At 44.3% G+C, this 22,747-nt stretch overlaps 1 protein-coding gene and 1 non-coding gene across 10 annotated transcripts in view; one reads left to right on the top strand and one right to left on the bottom strand.

Annotated features, from left to right (window-relative positions):
* Positions 1 to 310: 310 nt before the first annotated feature.
* On the top strand, positions 311 to 383 carry TRNAK-CUU (transfer RNA lysine (anticodon CUU)). Its single transcript has one exon. It is a non-coding gene; the product is annotated as a tRNA-Lys (tRNA).
* Positions 384 to 2,842: 2,459 nt separating this feature from the next.
* LOC140219924 (sodium-independent sulfate anion transporter-like) overlaps positions 2,843 to 22,747 on the bottom strand; it is a 521,780-nt gene continuing 501,875 nt past the window's right edge. For 6 of the 9 annotated variants that reach the window (XM_072290106.1, XM_072290099.1, XM_072290105.1 and 3 more), the window contains exon 20: positions 6,813 to 6,901. Coding sequence is in view for 2 of the 9 variants with exons in the window: in XM_072290102.1 (XP_072146203.1) it covers positions 6,777 to 6,901 (125 nt within the window). In the remaining 7 variants the exon portion in view is untranslated. Of the gene's footprint in view, positions 6,902 to 17,259; positions 17,354 to 22,747 lie in introns of all 9 variants that reach the window. The other 3 variants (XM_072290103.1, XM_072290102.1, XM_072290101.1) reach the window with 3 other exon arrangements.

The following is a 22,747-nucleotide window of genomic DNA, read 5'->3' as shown; positions in this document are numbered from 1 at the left end:
GCGCAGTGCGAGAGATGGCGGGAGTGTTGCGCTGCTAACGCCGCCGACAGAAGAGGTTACTTGGGCGCCGAAAGAAAGGCGCTTGCTCTTTCCCGGCGGGTCGGCGAACAGCGTGGACATTCCGCACGCGCGCGGCGGACCATGCTTCTGAGAGACCGTCTCGCGTGGCCGCCTTGGACACGATTCGCGTGACCGTACACGCGAACGACCAGGCGTTGGGATCCAGCATGGGGCGAACATATTCGCTCGCTCGCGGTGAGTCGGACTTCTAAATTTGTCGCGCGCCCATCGGCATGTTTTGCGGATAGCAGCCCGGCTAGCTCAGTCGGTAGAGCATGAGACCCTTAATCTCAGGGTCGTGGGTTCGGGCCCCACGTTGGGCGCCAGATGTGGGAGATATGGGGTTCTCCTCCGTACTCCTCTTGGGACAAAGGAACGACAACACAGTAGTGCAATAAATGCCCTTGTGATTGTTTGCACTACTGTGTTGTCGTTCCTTTGTCCCAAGAGGAGTACGGAGGAGAACCCCATATCTCCCACAAGCTCATCGGTATGAGGCCTGGGCCGCTATCTTGTAGCTATGCCTTATGCCTTATTCTATGCTATTCTTATCATCCACCACACACGGCCGCCTGATCCCGTTGATAATGTGGGCAGACCGTCGATCTGACCACTGGCCAAGCGCGAAAAGCCCGAAAAAGCATAGAATCGGAAAAGGCATCGCTACAAAATACCGGCCCTGAACTTTGTCACAACTAAGATTCTCTCTCAGCAGCTGGAAAGTCAACCTCAACTGTCCTGACATACTCTCTGCCCGTACACAATATCTCAGTGTTGGGTTTCACTGCTTTAAAGAGTTTATTTTGGTTTGGATGAGGGACATCTGCATCTCGGCGTCAGCCAACACTTTGTTTTTTGAGCTCAAGCTCCTTCAAAGAGGCGGCGGCACGCTTCCTTTCCCGTTAATTCCTCAGTGCGTTGGTCCTTTCTGTTCTCATCCTCCTTCCGCCACGCGTTCGCCCCATGGACCATTTGAAGCATCCTCTTGGTCAGTTGTACAGCGAACGTCCGATTTTTTCGGACTCCCTAGGGACCGCAAAAACATCCGAAAAAAAAAAAAAATGAATGCATGTGTTTAACTGCCCTTAAGGGCTCCAATTGCCGCAGGCACATCCGAAAAAGCTCCTAAGGCCTGCCAGTACACTTATTAGGCATATCAGTGCTCATACTGTGACAGGAGACGGGGGTGCACACGTGTATAATTAAGGAATACATATTGTGTCCCGTGACAATTGCCCCTTCTCACGCTTGTTATGCTTCACCGCGTCACACTGCTGTACAGAGGCGAAGCTAACTTTCGGAGACTGGCATTACGCAACGCGCTGTGCTTTGCGAGCTTCGAAGCCAATCGCGAGGATTACAAAGGCGCAGTCGGTGCCATTGCTGACAGCGGTGAATTCGTTTAATGAAAGACATGGCACCGCACGGCAATGAGCTTAATAGCGAACGTAGAAGCAGCTAGGCCTAACGTTGCCGCGGTGGTGGCTACGGCTGCCAGCGGATCTGCGTGCGAGAGTGCCGGTTAGAGGAGGCGAGATAAGCAAAATGGCGGCGGTGGTGGCTTTGATTAATGCCATTTCAGACCTGCAGTCAGGGCAATATACATTGACTATATGGAGTACGTGATGGTGCCGCGAAGCTGTGCGAATTATCGGGCATGTCCGAAAAATCGGGCGTCAGGAAAATAGGTCGTTAACTACTCTGGCAATACCTCGGGCCGATGACATGGCGTCAATTACGATTCGTTGCGATTCCTCTGTTACTGGAGCCAGCACTAACACGACTTTCGTTCCCTTTCAATAAAATTACAGCTAATTTTCCTTGATAGAAGCACAAGTTCTTTGAGTTGTCTCCGAGTATTTCCAGACTATTTAAATTCCCTGAGAATTCCCGGTTGGTAGACACCCTGTAATTAGACGACTTGCTTCAATTCTTGCGCTTGAATTAATTCTCACTCTTTCAGTTATAAAGTTGGTTTAATTTTCATAACTGGTCTAATTACCTCGAGGCATTTTGAAATGAACGTCGTCCTGGTAAACTCAATACGCGGGAAATCGCTTAACTGTTGCATCTTCCCTATCTTAAGGCATTTTTAACACATTTTCTGGAACATCTTATAGATTTAGCGCGGGCAATGGAACACGCATGTACTGCAATGAGTACGACGTTTCCTCAAAAGGTCTTGTCGCCAAACCGCTGGTCACACGTATATACGTTTCTTAAAGATTCGGCATAGCCCCCCCCAACACTATAGAAATTAAATTTATTGAACTTCAAAACCCGAATTTATCAGTGTGGCAGCCAACAAATGCAATGGCAAAATGTATTTGGGTATTTAGCAATGCCATTATGTTTCTTACCTTTGCTAAGGCCATCTGCAAAAGTCCCTCGTTAAACCTTTTCAGCATAGAAAACTACAGTCACTCGGTTATGATGGTCAATGTACGAGTCAACATAATTAAAAAGAATTCTGGGCTTTTACATGCCAAAATCATGACTTAATTATGAGGCATGCCATAGTGGAGGGTTCCGGCTTAATTTTGACCACCTGGGGCTCTTTAACGTGCACCCAATGCACGTTACATGGGCGTTTCCCCCGTTAAAATGCGGGCTCCGTGCCGGGACTCGATCTCGTGCTTAGCAGCTCAACGCCATAGCGACTAGGCTACTACGGCGCGTCGAGTCTACATAATTGATTTCGTTACTGCCCAAAGTCGAAACAAATCGCCTCACTACTTCATTGTGAAGCCAACTCGACTTCTCTAATTTGAACTCTCCAAGGTCATGTATAAATATAGCTTTTATTGCTTCAAGAACAACAGGAGACTAGCAGGTGCACTCAATTAATAGAGCACACGAAATTGATTGTCATATGCGACACCACTGATCAAGAATTACACAATAACATGCGTAGAGTAGGCTAGTACATTTTAAAACATCAGCCAGCAAGGATGATTTACGTGATCTTCTTGGAAGAAAGGGCCACTGTTAAGGTTGCCAATGAAAAGCCTGTGGAATAAAGGAAAGCAAGAGAAACCAGCACAGCCACGCATGAAGTAACCAGGTAGCTGTCATCTAGATCAAACTGCTAGTCTAGACAATTAGCAAAGTCTACGGCACATCAATTTTCATGCCATCTACACAATATTTTAAAGCAGAGATAGAGTGCCTCCTGTACATGTGTGCCAGTCACAATTTACATGCATCATTATAACAGCCAGTTTCACAGGAAAGCTTGGCTGTACAGAATGAACACAGACAAATTCATGATCCCAGTCATTGGCATATGGTTAAAGAGACATCTTGTGTCCCCATCCTCATTGTAAGTAGACTGCATGTTACAAAATGAAGTCTCATACACAGCACAAATAACAAGGTATTATTTACTAACTTAAACGATCACTCAGAAGGAATGTGGTTAAAAAACAGCACAGCTGTCGACACAATGTAATGGCCCCCACTGCGAAGACAATGTGGCAAAAATGTAATGGCCACCAGTGCTGCGATAACTGACCATATTTACAACTCTGCTGAGCAACAGTGCTGCACTATAAACTCTACTGCACATCAGCCCATCACAGCTTATTATATGAAATGGCAGCGCTTGACAAAAGCAAAAAGAAAAGCATTATACAACAAGTTATGCCAAGCAAACAATTATGCCTCATGGAATGGCTAAAACAAAAGAAACAAAATTAATTGAGAAACTCCATTCCTACTGCTAATAGAACAAAGATTAAAGGTGTAGCGAAAGGACTTGGTGCTGCCTACTTTGAGTAAAAGTGAATGCATACCAGAGTAAATTAACAAAGCACAAAATAGGTTCACAAGTGACCACATTACACTTGATCTCTCCTAAACTTAACAAGCAAAGAACGTATACAGGGTGATCATTTTTAAGTTTACCGGAATTCTTAAAAATCACCTATGGCAGATAGCATAATTCTTGTCCTGTAGCTGGATTATTCGAAAAGGCGGACATTCCTAGCACGAGAAACCTAAGCGCATATTCAGATGATTAATAAAAATGCAAGATTAATTTAATTACTTTATGGCACATACTGCAATTTACGAACTGTAGCTGGTGAACTTGCAAGACAACCACTTGAAATGGATCGCTACAGCTACACCATTTCCGAGATATTATTTCCCAATGTGTTGGACAAAATATGGATGTTCCAGTTACTTTTGTGCTTCAATGCAAAAAAAGGTGCTTTGTTAAAATTTAATTAGAACAACAGCGCATTTTTATGGTGAGTATGACGGTGCCCGTCTCCAAACTGGTGTCATTATGGAAAGTCATTCTAAGTGGATATGCCTTGCAACCTCAGCAGCTACAATTAGTAAATTGCAATATGTGCCATAATGTAATTGATTGGGAACTTAATTAGCAACATTTAAAAATTAATCGGATATGTGTTTAGAATTCTGATGCAGTGATGTACACTTTTCTGATAATTCTGCTTAAGGAGTAGAATTAGGTTACCTGCAACAGGCAATTTTTGAAAAGTCAGGAAAACCTAAAATGATCACTCCATATAAAAGTGATTACAGAGTGTAACCAGTGCCTTTTGTGCATCCCTGAAAACAACAAGTGAAATGCACAGTGGTAAAAAAAAGGAAAAGCAGTTTGAACTTGGTGGATGGTAAAAACAAGGTTACAGCTCCAACACACCAGAGGAGATTACTTTCTCAAGACTAATTCGTTAAAGTAGTGGTTGCACTTGGCTTCAGCCTGGTGTCGCCACTGTAGAACCACTTCCAAAAATGTGCCCTCTGTGTTCCACAAAAGAAAATACCATGCTGTAGTAAACAATGTCTCACTGAGTCTGTACAATGCATTGGAAGCTACGGGTGCAATCAGCCAACCAGAAGCAAGAACCGCCTGCATGTCGCAGAGAAAAAATGACTTGCACACTGTACACAACTCAGTGATTCTTCCATCAAAGCATTCCATACAAAAGGATCAGTGGCAGGCATTGGACAATTCCTTCTGGTCTGACTTAGGATACACAGAGCAGAACACGACCGGGCACAAATAAAATGGGCATAAAGTGCTGTGTGTGTCCAGTTTAAACTAGAAACAGCACTTCTAGTGTGTAGTTTATTTGTCTGTGCCCAGTTACATTCTGCATTGTACCATGAAAATAAGCTACACCAACTTGCCCCAAATCCCAACCTCCTGGATCACATCCCTGCTTGTTGGAACATGACCTGAAGCTTTATTTGCACTGCACAGATTTGGTAAGATAGAGTATAGCCCTGGTGAAAGCAATGTAAGGAACATATACATATTTACAAAGCAGTGAAATATCACCACAGCACAAGGCACCAATAAATGTATTCTGCACGGGGAAGCAAACAACAGCATTTGCTGACTAGGTAGTCCCTTGAGCTCTGGCACAGGTAAGACAATGTGGATAATGGCTCTGTGCATAAAAAGTGTGCCCATGCATTGGCCCTTCGAATGGGACATGAAGAATATATTAAAGGCGCGCACACATGAATGGAAAAAAAACAGCCTTACTTTGAAGTACAGAACTACTTTGCGGTGTTTTTAGTTTCAGCACACAAGCATCTTCATAGTATCATCTTAATGACCCATCATGCTCAATTTTTGTGAGGAAGTGGAATGACCAGAAGAGAAAGCCTCCCTCTCAGAAAGCATGAGTGATGTATATGCCATATCTCAGTGAAAAGATGCATAGCATTCGGTACACAAGCATTGGGTCCACCATCAACTTAACAAAGTTTCTAGCAGTTGTCAGTACAAAAGAAAAACAGGCACCTTGATGGCGATTTCTTGGAGGTATTACAAGCAAATGCTGAGTGCCTCATTCAAATATCGTCTGGATGTGACAAGAAAAAGCGGGGCTCTTAAATAAGTTCTGTGCCGTTCTGCAGATGTGTTTTTTTTTTTTCACATGAATTGATATTATTGAGTATGCTCCCTTCCCCCACCTTCCACATTTTTGCGCCAATAAAAAAATACTAATTGCTTGCTCATCCAACACTTAATTATTGTTTGTACCATTCTAACTTCAATGTGAAACGTATTGATACTAATTAATGAACAGTCAACAAAACACATAGTGGGGCTAGTTGGTGATGCATTTTTCTTTCTTATAATGGCGCATCATAGGCTTGGTTGCTTTTGCGCCATGAAGCCTTACATAACTATGTTTCTTAAGAAAGTAAGCCAGCACTACTTGTTTTGATGAGGACACAGTAAGACATGACAGGATGGACGTTGACAGGACAGCACCCATCCTGTGATGTCTTTCTGTGTCCTCGCCAAAAAAAGTAGCACTGGATTACATTCTTAAGCAAAAAAAAAAAAAAAAAAATACTTAGCAGATTACATCAGTAAAGTTAAGAGCTATGTATTCAGGAATTGAAAGCATAGAAACTGGTCAGCACTTACCAAAGGAGAAAATAATATGTTTAGGATCCCTGAAGTACAGTTTCACTGTACAACTACCTTACAAAACATACTAAGTGGTAAGAACAGTTACACACGAATTCAGTCGCTGTCATACCCACATTGGATTGTGCAAAGTTGTTAGCTTAGCTGGTATTGTCCTAGCACGAAAACTTCTCAAGAAGGCACTTTCACAAACGCGGGGACAGATGCCAGGCGTGACTGTCAGTGTCAGACACATGATCCCTAGGCACCTATAACAGAAGGTAATAGCAAAACTCCTGCAGGCAGTGTCTTAGGACTCAGCATCGGGAGGCATCGAGTTACTGAGTGCGTTGCCCCACATGGCTGGAGGAGAATGCTCAGATGAAGAGCCATTGCCCAGCGTTGAGGATGCACCCTTCCACTGTGACATGCAGTCTATGGCACCAAAATAAAAGGAAACAAAAAGAAAATTTTGTAAACTAAATAAACACAAATAGATAATGAGGCACAGCACAAGTGCAGGTGCACCAGAAATACATTAATGCATGCAGGTGTCTAGGTGCACATGCCTCTGTAACACACACGGCGCAGTGTTAGTTACTGTAAGAACAGCTAGTGACAAAAAAAAAATTAATTATCTCACATCAGTTTGAAGCATTTCACGATTTCAATTCACTACTTTTTGGTGTTCTAATATCTGTGCATAGCTTAATGATTCATGATAAATGACCAAGAAAAGACTTCAGAAACATTTATTTGCTCATATCATTATCTACAAGCTAGGGACTTGTAAATATTCAATATTTTTAATACGAATCAAATAGTCCTTGTATTCCACTTGACAATTCACTATTCAAACTTGTGGAATATTTGTTTCTGTTCAAAAATAAGGAATAACAACACTTGTAGGAGTGTCAGTGAAAAAGGACTGATCCAAGCAGGAACTATCCTTAATGATTCTGCTGCAAGACAGCTGCAGATGCTGTGGAGAGGCTCCCCCAAAGAACAGATAGAGAACCCAACTTCTGTAAAATCCTTTCCAGTCATTCTGTAATAATGCCTCCCATTTAGGTAGCCTATGAATTTGTTGTCTAAATTTAAGCAAAGCAATTTTTTTTTTACTTGGCCAATCTCACCCAGGTTGCATCTCTTTAAACAGCACGCAGTGCTGTAGTATTATACTTGACTCCTTCAATGAAAACAACACTATGTGCATCTGGTGACATGCTGTCCCCTTGTTCCATACTGTCATTTTCACAGTACACCAGATAACTGAAGGGAGCTGTAGAAGGCCCTCAGCTGACTGCATGTGCAGTTGTGAATGACATTATGTGTCCTTATCAAATAATGCAAATAAGTTTTTTTACCAGATGGGCTCCCGTTCAAACTTTATATTTCACATTGTGTAGAAATGAGAAAATATCCAGTATTTTATTCCATATTCAATGGTCTCTTTTTCTAACTGTTCATAATCGATTAATAAATTTCACTATTCGAACAGCTTTTCCACATAAGTTATTACTTCTGCAGGAAGTGATCTGAAGACGAAACTTTTGTAATTTCTAATAAAACTTCTTGGGCAAGTTAGTTCGATTTAGAAGATAGAAAGCACGTTTAATGAGAAATCCTTGCAGGCCATCAACAAAAAATTTCAACCAAACTAAAGTCAGTTTAGCAAAAGTTAAAATAACTGCTGTTAAACTATGTGAAGAATGGGGATGCGTAAAACTGGCCCAACAAATCTTGAATCACTAACGGGACACTCCAGCTGCATTTTTTAGTGTGAAAACACACACAATAGAGAACCCGTTTCAGTCTATTATAGGCGAGAAAGGGACGTGGCAATATCAGGTCAGTAGTTTTCTTCTAACAGCTCTTAATGCACTTAAGGTTAAGGACCCGTACCTCACTAAGAATTCTGACCAAGTTGTTCAGTTTTTTCGGGGTTGCAACAGTGTGGGCTACGAATTTTCAGTGGACATAGAGGACCTATTGTGTTCCTCGCTCTAGACTGTTTACAGCTGTGTTTAAATGCATTACTAACTATGACGAGGCTGCATTGGTGAGCAAAGTTGAAATGACAGTCGGATGTTTATGTCCCTATTGTAATTTTATTTGAACACCCTTATTTATTTATTTATTTATTTATTTCCCTCAGGGCTTAGAAGAAGCATTATAGAGGGGAGGGGCTTTAGTATATCAGTACATATAAAATAAATACAAGGAGAAGTGAAGAACATAGTTATATCGCAAAGAAAATACAGCAACTACAGGTAAATGAGCATAAAAGTAACATAGCAAAAATGAACACTTGAAAATCAAGTACTAACAAGTATAGAAAAACGAAAACACGGAATAATAGCAATGAAAGAAAACGATAGCAATAGGTGACAACACGGTAGTGACGCAGTTTTGAAGTAGGTTTATAATTCGTTTGTTAGTGCTCTGCGAAAACGATCTGTATCTGTGATAGCAACTAGTGACGCAGGCAGGCGGTTCCACTCAAGACATGTTCTCGGCAAGAATGAGTATGAGTAGGTGACTGTGCGCTGCGCAGGTACATGAACTTTAAAGCGATGATCGACCCGTGCGGAGATATAAGATACTGGGGTAATGTACCGGGACTTGAGCTCATGGTTATGATAGTAGATTTTGTGGAAGAGGGAGAGACGAGATAATTTTTTGCGGGAAGAGAGAAGGGGAATGCCAAGAGCAAGTTTCATGTTAGTAACACTAGCAGTACGATGATAATTGTTAAGAATGAATCGGAGCGATCGATTTTGCACACTTTCAAGGATATTTATTAGAGCAGCATGCCCAGGGTCCCATATTGAGCATGCATATTCAAGGTTAGGTCTGACATAAGTGACGTAAAGTTGTTGTTTTAGTTTCGGTGGAGCTTAAGAAAAGTTATGTGTGAGATAACCAAGCATGCGGTTAGCTTTTGACGTGATGTATTCAATGTGTCTTTTCTAAGAAAGATTGCTAGTAATATGCACACCGAGATATTTGTAAAAAAATACTGGGTCAAGGGGGAAGAAAGAGGGTTAACCGACGGGCCCGATTTTTATTAGTCGTATCATAAGAAGCCAACAAACACTGACACCAAGGACAACATAGGGGAAATTACTTGTGCTTAATAAATGAAATAAAGAAACGATAAATTAATGGAAATTAAAGTGGATGAAAAAACAACTTGCCGCAGGTGGGAACCGAACCCACAACCTTCGCATTTCGCGTGCGATGCTCTACCAATTGAGCTACCGTGGCGCTGTTTCCCCATCCACTTTCTTGGGTATTTATGTGTCCTAGTAGAACCCTGGGAGTGTTAGCCAGCGCCACCACTCACAGACCTTGGCGGCGGACGTGGAACGTCCTTTTCGCAGCGTATCGTTAAGTACGTAGGCGGGGCAAGCTGACTGGTTACGGGAAACTCTCATTGTTTTGCATTTAGAAGTTTTTAGTTTCATTAGCCAAAGCTTGCACCATGCTGTAGTGTTATTGCGATCATGCTGGAGTGTTAAAAGTATCGTTAGTGCTTTCAATCTTGCGGTATACTATAACACAGTCGCCAGCAAATAGACAAATGGAACTTGCAATTTGGTGAAGAAGATCATTGATATAAATTTAAAAAAGTAAGGCTGCTAAAAAATAGCCTTGAGGTACCCCTGAACCGATCGGAACTTCAGGAGAATCATTATCATTAATGCTTACATATTGTGTACGCTTAGAAAGAAACTCTTGAATCCAGTTGAAGACCAGGGGATCAATGTTTAGATCGCCGAGTTTTAGTAGGAGTAAGTGGTAGTTAACTCTGTCGAAGGCTTTTGCAAAATCTAAAAATATACAGTCTATTATAAAGCCAGCATTTAGAAAGGTATGGAGATTGCTACAAAATGTTAATAACTGTGTTTCACGTGAGAAGGACTTGCGTAACCCATGTTGACTGTTATGAAAAAACCTGTTTGATTACAAAAAGTTGACAAGATGGGAGAAAATGTGTTCAAATATTTTACATGGTACTGATATCACGGAAATAGGTCTGTAGTTGAATGGGTTATGGGCGTCGCCGAACTTATGAAGCGGAATGACCTTGCCTTTTTTCCAGTCTCTGGGCAAGGAGCTATTGTTCAGTGATTTTGTAAAAATCAGGTTTAATATAATGAAACTATATTCAGTAGTACCCTGCAAGAATGTGGGCGTAATGCTATCAATACCGCATAAAGAGGATCTTTCTAGATTGTTAATAATGGAGCGGATACCAGATGAGTCGAGTAATATCGGTTCCATTGGAAAGAAACTAGGTGCTATGAATGATTGTGTCTGTGTCTTCTAATGAGCACATTTACCTGCAGAAGAGAGGCATTTGTATCGGTTTGCACATTGTTCCAATTTAGTGACATATATTTATCTAGTACTATTGAGAATGCACTGCAACGTGGTAACAGCTCACCTCTTCTTTTTAAAATGTTTAGGTACGTTGATTTATTAATTCTTTTAGGACGCAACTGCCCAGTGGCTTATCAAAAAGAATGAATGAATGTGTGGTTTTTATTGGCGCAAGGGCCAGGTATGGCCAAAGAGCGCCATGCAAGTGTTAGTGATATTTCAGTGGAGTGATGGGTTCTATGAAGTTGATGTGACGTGACTGTAAAAGGGCCTAAAATACAGTCACTGTAAAGTGTGTAAAGTGTACGTGTAATAATATGATGGCGATGACAAATGACGTGTACTATGAGCACTAAGGTCCATTGCAAAATAATGATACGATATAAAAAAATGCATAAGTTTCTAAAATTCATTAGAGCACCATGGCCTCGTTAGAGCCCTTGAGACACAAGGGCCTGGAGGCATGTGCTATATAAAACAACTATCACTGTGGCATCCTCTGGAAAGAGGATGCACTACGAATTTATTGGGCTCATAACATGTAGGACAACCTCATTAAAAAAATTGAGGACTACTTTGGTGTTGAAAAATGGTTCTTTACCAAGAAACATGGCTGGGTGAAGAGGTATGCAATAACGATATGCAAGAGGAAAATTTTTCTTTCAGATTCGGCTTTGCGATACTCCAAGAGGACGTGGAGGATGGTCAGCCTCTCACCACATCGGCCACAGGTTGGCGGTTCATTTCCAGTAAGCAGAAAATTGTGAGTACCAAATGTGTGCCCTATTCTGAGGCGGCAGAATAGGACATCTGTTCGCTGTGATTTTGTTGGGGAGGGCCAAAAACCTAACTGTGGCTTTATAACGTGCAGTTTATTGTTTATTTCTGCATTCCACATGCGTTGCCAGTGTTGTCGCAGTTTCTTGCGCAAGAAAGGCTTCAGATCTGTGACAGGGACAGCAGCTGTAGGAAAAGTGTTTAGTGATGTGAGTGATGTGGCCATTTTATCAGCCAGTACATTACCCTCGATACCTCTATGGACAGGTACCCAGCATATTACTACATGTATATGTGATAAATAAATAGTGTATAAGAGGGAGTAAAGTTCAACGAAAACAGGAATTTTAAGCTTTTGTAATGAAATTAACGCTTTTACGAGACTTAGCGAGTCTGTGTATACAATTGCTCTGTCGAGTTTTAATTTCTGTATATGTTTTACTCCAGACAGTACTGCATAGGCTTCTGCAGTGAAGATACTTGTCTGCGGGTTCAATAAGTCAGATTTAGAAAGAGAGGGACCAACAGCAGCATAAGATACACCAGCATGTGATTTTGACGCGTCTGTGTAGAATTTGGAGCAGCTGTACTTCGACTGAAGTTCACAGAAATGCATAGAGATTTCGAGCTCAGGTGCGTGCTTTGTGACCTCTACAAAGGATACGTCACAGTATATCACCTGCCACTCCCAGGGTGGTAATAGCTTAGCTGGAGGCATTAGGCGATGTTCGAGAACAGGGACATCCATTTCCGTGCTAAGTTCTCTTGTGCGCAGTGAGAAAGGAAGTCTCATAGAGGGTTTATTATGAAAAAGTGTTTCACACGTCAAGTCGTTAACAGTTTTGAAACACAGATGTTCTTTATTGGAGTGCACATTGAGAAAATAGGTAAAGCTGATGTACATTCTCTGAAAATGTAGTGACCACTCGTCTGACTCTGCATATAGACTTTCGACTGGGCTTGTTCTAAATGCGCCAGTGGCCACGCGGATACCCAGATGATGAACGGGGTCTAACATCTTTAGCGCGCTCGGTGTGGCAGAGTGATAAACCACGGCCCCATAGTCAAGTCGTGATCAAACTAGGCTCCTGTAAAGATTCAACAGGCACCTACTGTCGCTACCTCATGTAGTGTGGGATAGAACTTTAAGCAAGTTCATGGTTTTTAGACATTTTTCTTTAAGACATTTTATGTGTGAAATGAAAGTGAGCCTGGAGTCAAGACTACCACCTAGAAATTTGTGCTCTTTGTTGAAGGGAATTTGTTGGCCACCCAGTTCTACACAGGGATCAGGTACCAGGCCTCTCTTTCTTGTGAAGACGGGACAAAAGAAGACACATAGGGACACACACAGCACTAACTTCCAACCTTCTAACTAACTAACCAACTAACTAACTAACTAACTAACTAACTAACTAACTAACCAACCAACCAACTAACTTTTAACCTTTTTAGCTAACTTCCATCTTTTAATCACACTATCGTACTCCCCTTGAATATCCATTACCAACAAGCCCACATTGCAACCCTTGTGAAGAGAACACAATAACTTTTGTGCGGGTTGATTTTAAATCCATTTTGGTCTGCCCACTTGGACACCTTGTTTAGGCCCTGCTGTACCTGTCTTTCACACACTGCAAGGTTGCAGGATTTGAAACCTATCTGTATATCGTCTACGTAGACGGAATAAAAAATGGCTGGTGGCAGTGAAGAACGAAGTGTGTTCATCTTAACGATAAAGAGAGTGCAGCTGAGCATGCCTCCCTGGGGTACATGAGTTTCCTGCGTAAAAGGACATGACAGTGCATTACCGACTTTTACACGGAAGGTACGATTGGACAAATAGCTTTCAATTATTTTCAACATATTTCCACGGATGCCCATTCCCGACAAGTCTCGCAAGATCCCGTAATGCCATGTTGTGTCAAGTGCCTTCTCCATATTGAGGAATATCGAGAGGAAATACTGTTTGTGTACAAATGCATCGCGGATATATCCTTCAATGCGCACAAGAGGATTGGTTGCCGACCGCCCTTGTCTGAAGCCACACTGATAGGGATCGAGCATATTGTTGAGTTCAAGGAAATGAGTCTGCGATTAATAATTTTTTCAAAAAGCTAACACAGACAATTTGTAAGAGCTATCGGACAATAACTTGCTGCCAAGGAAGGGTCTTTTCCCTGCTTCAGAACAGGAACCACAATCGCTTCTTTCCATGTAGATGGGAGGTATCCTGCCGCCCAAATAGTGTTGAAAAGTGTGAGTAGTGTAACTTGTGTGTCAGTATGTAAGTTTCTGATCATATCATACATGACTCTGTCAGGTCCCGGTGCAGTGCTTTTGCATGTGTTCAAGGCAGCGCTAAACTTGGCAATACTGAAAGGCCGGTTATAGGGTCCATTCTGTCTGGATTTTCGTATGATTGGCTTACATTCCTCTATTTGTTTATATTTGAGAAAGGATTGGGAATAACGGATTGAGCTCGACACACGCTCAAAGTGCTCCCCAAGTGAATCGGCCTGGTCTTGCAGGGTATCACCTTGTGTGTTTACCAAAGGGAGTGAATATGTTTGCCGCCCTCTTATCCTATTAAGAGGACGACATCCTATTATTATCCTATTATTATCCTATTATTATTATAGTAGTTGATGCCCTATAAAAACTTCTGCCAACTCTCTCTTCTAGCCTGTCAGCGCATTCTCCTGTCTTGGGACTTTACTTTCTTAAAGTTGATAAGATTGTCCACAGTGGGAGAGGCGCGTAGCAACCCCCACGCTTTGTTCTGTTTCTTACGAGCGATTCTACATTCGTCGTTCCACCACGAGACACGCCGTTTGCATGCCAAGCCATTTACTCCCGATATCCATTTAGATGCGGCATCTATTATGAAGGCTCTAAAATACTCCACAGCAGCATCAATTCCTAACGAGGACATGTCATCCCATGAGATACCAGTGAGAGTTCGGAATTTCTCCTAATCGGCTGTATCAATCTTCCACCTAGGAGCCTGTGGTGGATATTCGTTTTCTTTAGGTGTTCTTAGCAGTATGGGAAAGTGGTCGCTTTTGTAAGGATTGTTGGTAACTTCCCATTAGAGTTCAGGCAGTACAGACGGGGAAACAAGGCTAAGATCTATTGAAGAAAAGGTTCTGTTTGCAAGACAGTAATATGTGGGTTCCTTCTTATTCAGCAGACACGCACCGGATGAAAAAAAGAACTGTTCAACGAGACGACCTCGCACATCGATACGAGAGTCTCCCCACAAGCTGCTGTGTGCATTGAAATCGCCAAGAACAACATAAGGTTCTCACAATTGATCTATAAGGGACTGAAATTCATGTTTGTTTAATTGGTAATGCGGGGGTATGTAAAGCGAGCAGATGGTGATGAGTTTGTTTAGGAGAACAACTCGAACTGCCACTGCTTCGAGAGACGTCTGTAGCTGCAAACGTTGACATGCTATGCTTTTATGAATAACAATGGCAACACCGCCCGATGATGCGACAGCATCATCGCGATCTTTGCGAAACGTAACATACTGTAGTTTGTGTGTTTCGATTTTAAGTGTGTTTCCTGTGAACACAGCGCTTTTGAATTGTGTTTGTGGATAAGATCTTGTACATCATCAAGGTTTCTGAGAAGACCTCTGACATTCCATTGAATAATTTGTGTATCCATAATCCATATTTAAAGTAAATTGGTGCTGTGTGTACGGAAACGGAATTGATGCCTTAGATTACAGAACTCTTTCGAGGCCCTGTAACAGGGGTTTTGCCCTTTCTGAAGCGTTCGAGGGAGCCTCGCCACTGCTTAGGCGATTGGTGCACCTTGAGGATAGGTGTAGTGCCCATTGCCTCTTGTGAGGCGCCGGACACATGCTCTTGCGAGTGAGAAGTTACCAGAGAGAGTCCCGCCTTGGAGGGCAAGACTCCTGCGCCCACCAGCCCGGAGGTCAATGGGGCTCCCTGAGGGATTTGGCTGCACCGGCTGTTGCCAGCGCTGGAAGGGGCCGGGGAGGTTAAGGCAGTGTCGGCTGCACCCACCTTCAGGGTCGATGGTTCTTTCTGCTGGGTTGGCGAAGCAGCGCCAGCTGCAACCACCTCGGGGGCAGATGGCGTAACTGCCAACTCACTGCCTGTGGCTCGGACAGCTGCCGGAAGTCTTTGTGTCGCTGCCCCCTGACAAGTCACATCGGCAAAAGAGTTCTTGGGCAGGTGGGATACCCGCCTGCGTGCCTCCTTGAAACTTATATTTTTCTTTACCTTAATTGTTACAATTTCCCTTTCTTTTTTCCACGATGGGCAGGACCGCGAGTACGCAGTGTGCTCCCCATCACAGTTCACACAGTGGGGAGAGTTTTCACATTTTTCAGATAGGTGTTTGTAGGCACTGCATTTCGCACAGGTCTGGCGGCCTCGGCAGTTCTGTGAGCTGTGGCCGAATCGCTGGCACTTGAAGCATCGTAGGGGATTTGGGATGTACGGTCTCACTCGGATTCTCACATACCCTGTCTCGATAGTGTCGGGTAGGTTGCTTGAGCCAAATGTAAATATTAGGTGCATGGTATTGATTTCTTTTCCGTCACGTCTTATTTTAATTCTTTTAACATTGATCACGTTCTGATCATTCCAACCCTCTAGAAGTTCAGCTTCAGACAATTCTAGCAGATCAGCATCCGATGCAACGCCACAGGTAGTATTCATGGTACGGTGTGGGGTCACTGTGACTGGAACACCCCCAAAAGATACAAGTTTGGACAGTTTTTCAAGTTTTTCATATTGTTTCTGATCGCAGAGCTCTAGGAGAAGATCACCGCTAGCCATTTTCGATGCTTAGTATCCGGTACCGAAAACTTCCATCAGAGATTTATAGACAACGAAAGGTGAGATCATTCTCGCCGTCTTCTCAGGCTTATCAGAGTGGATGACATGAAAGCGCGGAAAGTTCTGTGTACGATTGCCAAAAAACTTCATGACATCTTCGGTGCACCCTCGTTTTTGAGGGCGATCAGGAAGTTTGGGGAAAGAAGTTTCCATGTAAATAGATAAAAATTCGGCAACAGCGCCGACCACCCACCACGGAGCCCAATGAGGGGATGCGGCAGAGCTTGTGTACAAGTCTGCACGACGCCAGTCGAACGCCGTTACTATAACCAAATATGGTGTACCCAAGGTAGGATAGCCACACAAGGTTAACCCTTGCCGCCGTGGAGAAAGGAAGTAAATGGAAGAGAGAAGAAGACAGGACAGGTCAAAAAGTGAGAGATAAAGACGAAGATTTGAGGAGAGAGAGACAGGAAAGGGTGACTGCCGATTTCCCCCAGGTGGGTCATTCTGGAGGTGCTGTCTACGTAAAGCCGAGGCCAAAGGGGTGTGTTGCCGCTGCCGAGGGGCCGTAAAGGTCCAAACACCCGGCATTGGCTCAACCCCCAGGATCCCCTTTTCCCCGGACACTGCTAAGCCGCGCACGGCTACACGCGGGAGGGTCCAACCCTCATGTGCTCGGGTACGTGGTGTCGCAACACACCAAACGCCTGCTGACGCAGACGCCCCTGCGGGGGCTTATCAAGAGCCTGCCAATTTAATTTTAGCTGATTTCAAGCAATGTGGACAGGCAGTGTCTCTCACCTTTGAACTGCCCCTTGCTGATGATTCCTAAAATTAACCCATGGCCCTTAGTCCCCAGCAGCTGCGGAGCACCTGACCAAGGCAGTGGTCAGACCTGTAATGCAGCAGAGGGTGCTAAGAATCTCTGGACCCGGACAGGCTGCCAATGAAAACTAACCCTGACAACCTTTAACAGCTGAACTCTGTTGAGTGAGGCTAGCTTAGCAGGACTCTTTGAGGAACTATCAGACATTGTTTGGGATATCATTGGCCTTAGCGAGATTAGAACTGGTGAGGCTTATACAGTGCTGAATAACGGACATGTCCTCTGCTATAGAGGTCTCCCAGATAAGAAGCAATACGGAGTAGAATTCCTAATCCATAACCACATAGTGGGCAACATTGACAAATTCTACAGAATTAATAAGAGGGTAGCAGTAGTAGTAATCAAACTTAATAAGAGGTATAGATTAAAAGTAGTACAAGCCTACGCTCCAACATACAGTCACAATGATTATAATGTAGATGAGCTTTATGGAGATGTTGAATTAGCGATGAGAAAAGTGCAAACTCAGTATACAGTAGACTCCCTTTAAGACGAACTCCAAGGGATCATGAAAGGTGTTCGTCTTATCAGAAGTCAGTCTAATCAGGAGTGCTTCTAAAAATTATGTTTGAGTGTGCAGTGTGTGTCCAAATACCTCGTATATGAGAACAAATGAATGAAATGGCCTTTCAGGGAAAGAAATAGCTGCAATATAAGCATTTATTGCACTGCTAGTGGTCTACTACACATTGCCCTAGTAAGGCATCAGGCACTGTTGACTGTTACCCAGTCTGTTATTTTTTTTGTGCCTGTAGAGAAAATCGCCTGGCTGCTACAAATGCAGACATCTCACTTAATTTTCTAAGATATTCCTCAGTGCCCTCACACTGTTCAAAAAACTGCACTAAAGTATCAAGGCAAGCGTCAGCTGCATTGCAGGTCACTTGTGCAGATTCAGGCACAACATTGATGCTGTCATCGTCAGCAGCAGTTTCTGATGGCAGGTCGAGCACCTCTTCAATTAAAGCTTCCACTGTGTCAGCCCTGCATGTTTGCACACCTTCATCAATGCTGACATACGCACTCATGTCAATGGAGACACCCTTACTGCTTCAGCATAGAAACAATGCTGCTCTCCTCCAAGTTCACAGTAGAGTCCTCACTCATAGTATCGCAGTCATTCTGCTCTGAGCTGTCGCTAGGTGCCGTAAACCCTGCATGGTGGAAGGCATTGGCAATGGTCATTTCAGTAACCTGGCCTCAGGCACTTGTTAGTAAGTGGACAGCACTTAACAGGTTCACTGTGTACTCTTTACCGCTCTCCATGCAAATTAGCATCCTCTGCAACAGAGAGCGATGATAGTGCCTCTTCAAGCTGCTGATTACTCCCTGGTCCATGGGCTGTAGCTTCGCAGTTGTATTTGCTGGTAGAAACTCTAGACGGATGGCAGAAAGTCCAGCAACGTGACCGTGTCCGGGACAGTTATCGACAACAAAGAGAACTTTTCTCTTCTCTCTCTGGAAGTGATGATCCATCTCCTGAAGCCACTGCTCGAAAAGCGCTTGCGTCATCCACGCTTTCGAATTAGCCATGTACATGACCGGCAGCATTTTTATGCTTTTAAAGCAGCGTGGTGCTTTAGACTTCCCAATCACCAGCAACCTTAGTTTGTCAGCCCCAGTCATATTTGTGCCCACGAAGACCGTTACCCGAAGCTTGCTGTACTTGCCCGCCACACAGTTATCACCAGCAAATGCGAGCGTTTTGTTTGGAAGCAGCTGGTAGAAAAGGGCAGTTTTGTCCACGTTGTATATATCTTGAGGGTCACATTCTTCCATGAGGTCATTCAGTTTGTTCTGCCTCCAATCGCTGCAGGCTGTTTCGTCCACTGCAGCGGCCTCACCGACAACGCAACGAAAGGCCAGTTAATGCCTTTTGCGGAAACGGTCAAGCCACCCATCGCTGCATGCAAACTCCACATTCAGCCGCAGTGCAATTTCTTCTGCTTTCGCTTTCAATATGACTCCATTCACTGGCAAATTCGCATTGCACGCTCTCTTTACCCAAGCAAGAAGAATGTCTTCTAGGCCTTTGTGCATAGCTGTGCGCATCCTTTTATGCTTCGGCGCAAACTCACCATCTTGCAGAGCACTGGTAATCCGCGCTTCGTCTTTCACAATACCACTCACGGTACTTTTCGCGATGCCGAACTTGCACGCAATTTCAGTCTTTGAAAGCCGGCCGGTGCGAACTTCATTCAAAACTTATTTTCTCATGAAGTTCAAGCGGCTTTTTCCGAGCTGTTGGCTAACTTGCCATACTAGCAACACGACGAACAGGGCGCACACGAAAACAAACGGCAGAGTTCTGACTGGCGTGGTTTAAGTTTGCTGCCAGCTTTGCGGGTCAATGTTGCCAGACGGCCTGCCAAATTTGACGGGCAAACACACCTTCAAATGTAGCGAATGCAACGATGCCATTATAGGTGTTCTACGACGCCGTTTTCGAAGCACACAGAATTACCAGATCACACGCGCGCAGGCTCCCAGCTCCCGACAGTACCGGAAAGCTGCTGCATAACCCACGCGCTTTTGAGTCGCTTGCTTGTTGTAGACCCTGTTCTCCGATGGTACGAAGCGCTTTCTTTCGCTGCACACGCTGTGCTGATCCGCGCGGGACGAGGCTTTCGCTGGATCTGAAACTGAGACGCGTCGCATAACACTCGGGGCGCGATATATCGCTGCGCGCTCTCGCTGCAGTGGTAGAAAAGGGTTGCATCGCCTTGATTTGCACAGGCAGTCTCCTGGGGCTTACGAGGGTCGCAATAAAGACTTTTCTGAAACTGAGACGCGTCGCATAACACTCGGGGCGCGATATATCGCTGCAGCGGTAGAAAAGGGTTGCATCGCCTTGCTTTGCACAGGCAGCCTCCTTGGAGCTTACGCTGCTCACAGTAAAGATTTTTCTGAAACTGAGACGCGTTGCATAACACTCGGGGTGCGAAATACTGCGCGCTCTCGCTGCAGCAGTAGAAAAGGGTTGCATCGCCTTGCTTTGCACAGGCAGTCTCCTGGAGCTTATGCTGCTCGCAATAGAGATTTTTCTGAAACTGAGACACGTCGCATAACACTCGGGGTGCAATGTACTGCGCACTCTCGCTGCAGCGGTAGAAAAGGGTTGCATCGCCTTGACTTGCACAGGCAGTCTCCTGGGGCTTACGAGGGTCGCAATAAAGACTTTTCTGAAACTGAGACGCGTCACATAACACTCTGGGTGCTTTTTATTGATGCGCGCTTTCGCTACAACGTTAGAAAAGGGTTGCATCGCCTTTCTTGCACAGGCAGTCTCCTGGAGCTTACGCTGCTCGCAATAAAGACTTTTCTGAATCTGAGACGCGTTGCATAACACTCGGGGCGCGATTTACTGTATTTACAAGATTGTAAGTCAACCACTTTGTTAAAATTTGAAAGTCTGGAGTTGGGGGGTCTACTTACAATTGAAACCAAAACATGGCCCCGTCAAAAAAGCGAGACCAACGGGAGCTACAACGTAGTTACAATTTTATGTTTCCTCTATGGCCCTACTCGTATCTTTTCGCTATCTCGCGCGTTTGTTCGCTTTTTGGAAGGGTTTTTCAACATTTTTGAGAGTTTTGCAGTGCACGCAACGGTCATGGGGGGGGGGGGGTGTCGATAGTTGATGGAAGCGCCGCTGTTCCTATTTGCGGCGGCACCCTCAGAACGGTGGCGCTTGCAGGGAGTATCGGTAGTTCATGGAAGAGCAGACATTGGGCATACATTGGTTTGACGCGTTCCACTTGACTGCCGGCTATGTGCTACTTCTATGCTTCCCCAGTCGTCATGAGTGCTCCAGGCCTACTAATCGTTCGGCACTCGTTCATAGCAGCGTTCAAGAGGGCTGTGATCCTTTACGCCGAAGAAACAAATCACTGCGCAGTGGGCCACAATTTATATGTTTCTGAACGTGTGGAGCAAGAGTGGCGACTGCAGTGAAGCGAAATTTTCACCTGTGACGGCAAGTGAGAAATATCCCACGTGCAGAAGTGTGGTTGATTTCCGGAGCTGTAGGCTAAGCTTGCGGTGTACGTCGCTGAAATGCGTGATCGCTCCCTGCCAGTGAAGTGCGACATGGTCATGAAACAAGACCGGACCTTCGCATTTTAAGGCCCTGCTCCGTCGTGAGTATGAGTGGCTGGCGGCAGAATACTGCGAAATTACGCCAACCGGACCTGTCAAAAGAGCCTCCCTGACGGCTGCGTGTGGTTGGGTGCATTCGGCGTGGGCTGCTGTTCCACAAGATGTCGTGGTGCGGTCGTTTGCCAAATGTGAAATTTGGCTGGACCAAGGCGCGCTGTGGGACTGCAGCAACGATGATGATGGCAGCACTAGTGAAGACGAATAGTCTAATGACATTTAGTAAAGCAATGAAGGGGGCTAGTTGGTGAACGTTCATGGTTATATTGCGCTCAGTTTTACAAACACGATATTAAGGAAGGACAGGACGTGGACGGACGTAGCGCAAACTACCAACTGTTTAATACTGTTAAAGAACGCGCTTATATACAAGGAGATATGATGCGGGGGGGGGGGGGGGGGTACATATAAAAAGATATGACAAGGTGACGACATGTGATCATAGTTTGGGTCAGGCATACATCGTTCACATGCACCCGTTTGCCCTGGCAAACTTGACCTCAGCTTTGATAAGCGCGATGGACGGAGTGCTTACGCACATCTCTTTTTCTTTAGCTATCGCAAGCGCCTCCCATATTTCTCGCTCCGTTTTTGTTTTTTGATGTTCCAATGACTGTGGTGCTTTCTAGTAACAGGGAGCATTTGCATTGTTTGCAATGTGCGGCCAAGTTGCTAGATGCTGTCAGAAGCTGGCACGTGTATTTGTGCTCCCGTAATCTATCATTTAGACAACGTCCAGCTTGCCCAATGTATACTTTCCCGCAATCTAGTGGGATTTGGTAAACAACTGAAGTAGCGCATTCCACGTACTTTTTCACATGTTTAGTCTAACAGACCGTAGCACAAGGGTTGGCCTCTTTGGATCCTGCGTTCACCCTCTTGCACATGCCTTTTAGTTTTTGCGGGGCGGAGAACAGAACTTGAACATCATGGCGTTCGGCTGTCTTTTTTATCCTATGTGACAAGCCATAGATGTAAGGCAACACCACGTGTTTTTTTTCAATTTTTCCTGTGTTTTCTGCCTTTTCCCTTTGGCTCTGATTTCGGGCAGCAAGTTTTCAAAGATTTGCACCACCATGCTGTTCGGGTACCTACTGTTTGTTAAGCGGCTTACTTGCAAATCGATGCTCTCCCTCACAGCATGGCGGCATGATTTTTCAATTGCTTGACTGATGCAAGCCTTGGCGATGCCTCTTTTTATGATTTTAGAATGGCAAAAATCATACCTCACGATTTCTTTTTCTCCTC

This window comes from Dermacentor andersoni, chromosome 8 (assembly GCF_023375885.2).
Source record: "Dermacentor andersoni chromosome 8, qqDerAnde1_hic_scaffold, whole genome shotgun sequence".
Taxonomy (NCBI): Eukaryota; Metazoa; Arthropoda; class Arachnida; order Ixodida; family Ixodidae; genus Dermacentor; species Dermacentor andersoni.
Note: the sequence above shows the minus strand (reverse complement) of the source record. Positions and strands in the feature narration are given on the sequence as shown.